General features: G+C 47.0%; 1 protein-coding gene across 1 annotated transcript in view; it reads right to left on the minus strand.

Moving 5' to 3' along the window:
* The window catches only part of CACNA1G (calcium channel, voltage-dependent, T type, alpha 1G subunit), a 108,926-nt gene that overhangs the window by 17,672 nt on the left and 85,411 nt on the right, over positions 1 to 5,843 (minus strand). The window contains 5 exon segments of the mRNA XM_009323737.1: positions 574 to 695; positions 773 to 851; positions 1,128 to 1,198; positions 2,381 to 2,514; positions 3,572 to 3,681. Of these exon segments, the coding sequence (XP_009322012.1) occupies positions 574 to 695; positions 773 to 851; positions 1,128 to 1,198; positions 2,381 to 2,514; positions 3,572 to 3,681 (516 nt within the window).

The following is a 5,843-nucleotide window of genomic DNA, read 5'->3' on the forward strand; positions in this document are numbered from 1 at the left end:
TCAAGTTCGCACCCTGTCATTAAGATTTTGGCCACCTAGCACTCACCATAGGCTACAAATGGACAGAGAAGTGATTCCTTCGGACTAGCTAGCACCCTGTGTATTCATAGACCAGATTTCTTCACAATAGTGTGCCTTTATGGCTGTCCCCTCAGAGAGACTCTCTCTCAGAAACCTGGGTTTTCCCAGAAAAAAACCCCAAAGTAATACCAACAACAATAACAATAGTAACTGGAGACTTCTAAGGAAAAAATAAAACTAACACACGTTACTGAGCTGAACTCATGTTTTACTTGAGAGATGAGTCCCTTTATTTTTTCCCCTTCTTTTTAAGTCGCTCTCTTAGGTTAAAAAAAGGGAATATATGGAGTATGCCAGGAGCCTGCAATCACAGGCACTGCATTGTTGGGAGGAGGGAACAGAATTAGAGACTTTGCCCAGTGCACGAATGAAGAGACCAGCTCACTGCAGGATGTGAGCGTCCTGGCTGAGCATCGTTACCGGTCTGGAGCAGAGTGGATGGCTTCTAATTAAGCAATTATAGGCAATACTCATTTTCCGTGGGTCTCTTACCTTCATTATCCCATTCCAGTTGTCTCCCGTGGATACTCGGAAGAGAGTCAGAAAGGCCATCCCAAAGTTTCTGAAGGTGGCGTGCCGTCCCAGCCCCTCACAGGGGTGTGTGTCGTCGCACTCTGTGGGACCAAGCACAGCCATGAGACCCCTGCTCGTGCACCGCTCCCACCCCTTCCACCGGCACGGGAAGACTCACCAAGGTCTCCAAACAGCTCCACTCCAAGAGCTGCAAATATGAAAAACAACAACATGAAGAGAAGACCCAGATTCCCCACCTGGAAAGAGAAAAAGAAATGGGGGAAAAAAACACAAAAAAAGAACATTCATTGATTTTTTTGTTCCAGACCTGTTTCTTGCTGTATTCTTTAATCCAAAACTTAAATTGCTTCAGGGGAAAAATGACCTCAATGTAAGGACTGTATCTCAGACTGTGCTTCGGAAGGGAAATGTGATTCTCTAATGACAGTAAAGATAAAATGATTAGCATTCCTCTGCAGTAGGAAATTAGCTCTGGGCCAGAGGAGATCTGGTTTGATACGGCAGTGGGTTACCTGCGGCAGCGCTTGCATCACGGTGTCCAACAGGGCTCTCATCCCTACAGCCATCTTCAGCAACTTCAACACTGCAGAAAACACGTTCATATTATGGTAACGGCAGCGTTAGCACGGAGGCACAAACTCAGTCCCTCTCCCAGGAGCCACAGATTATAGGCAGGGAAATGTGAAATCATGTCAAGTGTTCTCCATTAGCTGCTATAGTCCCTGGCCTTTTTACATCACTCCTGGTTGCTTGGATACTATTAAAATCCCGTGAATAGCAGCATCACCTATCCTGAGACTTAGAGAAAACGTTATCCTTCTGCCTGGCTTTTCCTTTCCCCACCTTATCCATGTTGGACCCATCTCCCTCCTCCTCTGGTTATCGTGAGCAGTTACTTTCTTAGCCCTGGGGCTACTTTCCCACTTCCATAGGCTACCCGCTTTCATACATGATTCACTGAGGAGCTGATTTACACATCTCTTCCAGAAGGTTGCATTTCCACTTGGAAAACACATGTATTTTTAATTCTGAAAGGGATCCAATGCACGGGAAAAACACTTTTTTTTCCCCCTTGAGACACAGCACCATTTCATTTCTCCTCCGGTTCCTTCTTTGCTTAGATGAGAGCTGCAATTATAGCAATTATGCCTCAGAGCACAACGTTGCCCTTCAGGAGGGCCTGGGAGTACTTTATTAAGGGCCTGAGCACTCACGTTTTACATCTTCATCATTTGGCCCCGAGACCTCCCTGTTCTGAAAAATCAGGCCCTGAAGAAGCTGGCTTTACAGTGTCATTACAAGTCTGAGGGGACAGATGGATGCAGAGTGATGAGGCATGCTTTGTCATCAAGTGGTGAGATGTAAAGTCCCATGGGAAATTAAATTTATTAGATGCTTGTCTTTTAAAGCCAACATCCTCGAGCTTGTGTTCTCTAATCTCCGTTAGAGATGACTTTGATTTGACTGGCATATTTTTTCCAGGTACATCTCTGGGAGTTACAAGCCACAGCTATTTCTCCTTTATTTCTAAGCTCTCAGCCTTCAAATCCTCTTAAGATAGAAACACATGGTCAGCTGGCTCAGCTTTTTGGCTCCTCGCAAGTATTTCCCCCCATTGTTCTTTTATTTGTTTACAGCCTGTTGATGCCAGAACTATGCACATCATGATGGGGATGTGCCCCAGAACCGTTTCCCAACGCTTAACTCTCTCCTGGAGGGGACCCTGCACCTCAAACACAAGTAAATTCTGCTTTATTCATCTCACCTCGAGCAATCCTGAGAACCCTCATGATTCGGATAATGGTGGGGTTAATTGGTAGCGAAGCGTTCACCTCGATCTCTTCCAAAGTGATGCCCATGATAGACAGCAGCACGATTGCCAGATCTAATTGGTTCCATCTGGAGACAACACAAAATGAAGTTTAACATCTACTAAGAAGCTGGCAAGGGGAGGTAGCTTGTTTCACACGAATTCCAGTCATTTCAATGGTTCTAGCACTCAAATGAATCTGCAGCATTTTTCTGAGGGTATTATACAAAAGCAGTTGTGTTATGAAATCATTATAACTAATGCATCTCATTAGAAAATCAGCCAATTCCAAAGATATTCTTGACTGAGGAGAAACAGAAACAAAAGCTGGGCAGTTTTCTACCCAGAGGCTGCAGACCTCAGGGGAGACGCTGCAGTATCTGTCCGGCCACTTCTAGACACGACACTCGTGGACCTCAGCGTGAGATCTGCCCTAGAAAGAGCTGGACCCCGTGTCCAGTCCTTGCAACAAAAATCACACTGGGCAAAGTGAAGGCCCCACGGATTCATGCCAGGTTGGAGGGAGGCGCAATCCCAGCATGGACACCCGAAACATGGGGCGAGGGGTAGAACCATCCCTCAGCTGCTGAAGGGCTCGTGTCAAGTCCTGCTCAGTGCCAGTGCTCTTGGTATTAACATTGAAGGAGGCAGAAATGGGTGGAGAAAGATTCACCAAGGACGTAAAATCTGTGTTTGTGAGGTAAGGGAGTGAAAAACTAGAAAAAGAAGCAATTTCACCTGCTGCTCAGCATCTGCTTATAGAGAGGTCCCTTTTCTCTTTCATTTCCACTCAGGACCAGACTTTCTCTTGGCATAAATTTTGTCACTTCACCAGGTCCTCTTGATTATATGGACATGCAACTGGTGTGAGAAGAGAACCAGCTGCTCGGTGTGAGCCTCACTCCTATTTTGTCCCCCCCCAAGGGCCAAAGCGGTGCAATCACACTCTTCGACGTGCACAATCCTTTCTCCAACCCACATCCCAAGCCTCCACCTACCCAGGTTTCAATCAGTCACACCGAAGAGCGTTCACACGTGTCAGAGTGACATCACCGGGGAGAGCACCGGGGTCCAGGACACTGAATTTGGGCAGCTGTCTCCAGAAACCTGCTGCTGCCCCCGCGGTCAAGGTGGAGCTTTTGTTACCTGTCTTGGAAGAAGCGACGAAACCCAAAGGCGATAAGCTTGAAAACAGACTCCAGGACAAAGATAACGGTGAAGATGTAATTGCAAATCTTCAGGGCTTCATCAAGAACCTGGGATGTGGACACAGGACCGGGGTTAGATGCCAGCTCTGCTGAGGGGCTTTGCTGCCTGCAAACCTGCCCTCCTCTTCTTTCACCAGTTACTCATTTCCAAACTACAGATAAAAGCCTCCAACCGTGGGCTCTCTCCGATGACAAATGTCCCAGGGAAAAGTCCCAGTACTTCAGGGAGTGCACAGACTGCATTTCTGCCTGGCCCCAACCCAGCTGATACAATTCCCAGGAGGGGCTGACGCAAACCCAAGGCACAACTCAAACCCCACGGCAGTAACACAGCCCCAGCTGGGATTGCTTGGGTGAGCGGTAAGAGCTGCTGCATTTGCAGGTGTCAGCAGCGCAAAAACCCTCGTGCTCTCAGCAGAAAGCTGAATTTCATCCTACTTGCTCGTTTGTGCACTGCTGCAAAAGCTGTGGGCTGGCTGGGACCGTGCAAGCGCTGGCCAAATGGCTTCTTTGTGACAGCCTGTCATTTACTCCTCACCTTGAGCTTTTGGCAAGGAGCACGAGAGAGGGATGGCATGCCAGCAGGAGCAAGTGCCTCGGGTCTTCCTCTGCCCACCCTTCCCTCTGCAGGTGTCACAGCCTGGCCATTAACTACAGGTGCCTCCTGGCTGTGACAACTCCGGCACAGTCAGGCATTAAGCCATGTCAGAGATTATTTCATCCCAAAAGTCCTGCTTGTGAAGGACCGCTGTGGTAGCAGCATCCTGCATGGCCTCTTAAGTAACGTCCATCAAATGGGATGGTAATAACTGTGTCCAGAGCACTGTTAGGGAACGTGGGAGATGGCAACAGAGTGCTCTCAGACCAAAAATAAGACTTGCTGATCCCCAAGCAGGAGAAATCATAGTAGAGGGAATTTAAGCCACACACTCTGCCTTCACGCTACAGTTTAGCTTCAAGCATCCATGGATGAAAACCACCTCACCTGCCCACGAAGTACAAGCCCAGCCACCAAAGGAAGCTGTGGCTCTGAACGAGCCTCCCTGTCACACTGCAGGGGACCTGGGCTCTGCCAGCAGACGAGCATATTTATTTGGCAAAAGCAGATTTTGCCCAGTAGCTCTTTACTTGAACCACCTCTATGCACACGGCAGCCCCTCCTCTCCACGGGCAGCCACAGCATCTCCGGCTGGGATCTCATCCACAGGGCATCCCAGGGTATCCCACTACCAACCCCTTTCAGCACCAACATGCTGAGCAGTTGTTAGTTTGGATATAAAGCTCTCTGGTAGCCTTTTAAATACCTGCAGGATCCCAGCCATCAGTCACCCAGACCAGAGTGATTTCGGGGCCCTGATTCAGCAGGGCTCTCAAGCACGTGCATGGCTCTAACGGTGCTGTCATCCCAGCACAGCCCAAGCTTGGAGTTATTACCCAGATGCTGCGTACCAGAGGCTTAGAGACAAAATGTTATTTTCCTAAAGAAAATTAAAACCAAAAGCCTGCCCAACATTTTTATAATACAAGAGAAAATGTAGCTGCAAAACAACTGCGGCAAGACGCGCGCCCAAGGCGATTCCAATACAGGCTCATTAGCCAACAACCTTTTTCATCACCAAATGACTGAATCATGCAATGAGCCTTCCAGGGTATTTAAAGGTGACCTGAACAGAAAAAATAAATTGGGCTTGTGCCCTTTCACTTTTTGGCTTCTTTATGATAGGCTGGAGGATATTTTTCCCCTCGCTTGCATGTCTTTGTTGTTTGGGGTTTTTTACATTAAGTATTCAAGTCCTGTCTAGTCTTAAAGAATATTTCCTCCTATTGTGTACTATATTTATTCATTCTGAAAGCGGCTAATAAAAATAAGTACAAGTTATATGGCAAAGGCAGCTATTTCCATTTCATTCTTATGCACAAGAGACTTGACATCCCAAGACAGGCTGTTTTTATTTTCAGAGTATGACAAAGACCCTGGAACTTAGCACACTAATATATTAAAATGTATTTTAAAGACCAGCATGGAATCCAGTGCCTGTGAAAACTGGGGATTTAGAAGAAACTTTGCAAAAAGAAACATTTCACAAATTCTACTATTCTTTTTCCTTTTTCTCCTTTTTTTTTGGTGGAAAACCTAAGTTGAACAGAAGATTTCAGTGACGATCTCATCTAGCAAACCAAACCAACCTGCTCCCATCCTTGTTTTCAAA

The sequence above is a fragment of the Pygoscelis adeliae genome, unplaced genomic scaffold, assembly GCF_000699105.1.
Source record: "Pygoscelis adeliae isolate BGI_AS28 unplaced genomic scaffold, ASM69910v1 Scaffold75, whole genome shotgun sequence".
In the NCBI taxonomy this organism is placed as follows: Eukaryota; Metazoa; Chordata; class Aves; order Sphenisciformes; family Spheniscidae; genus Pygoscelis; species Pygoscelis adeliae.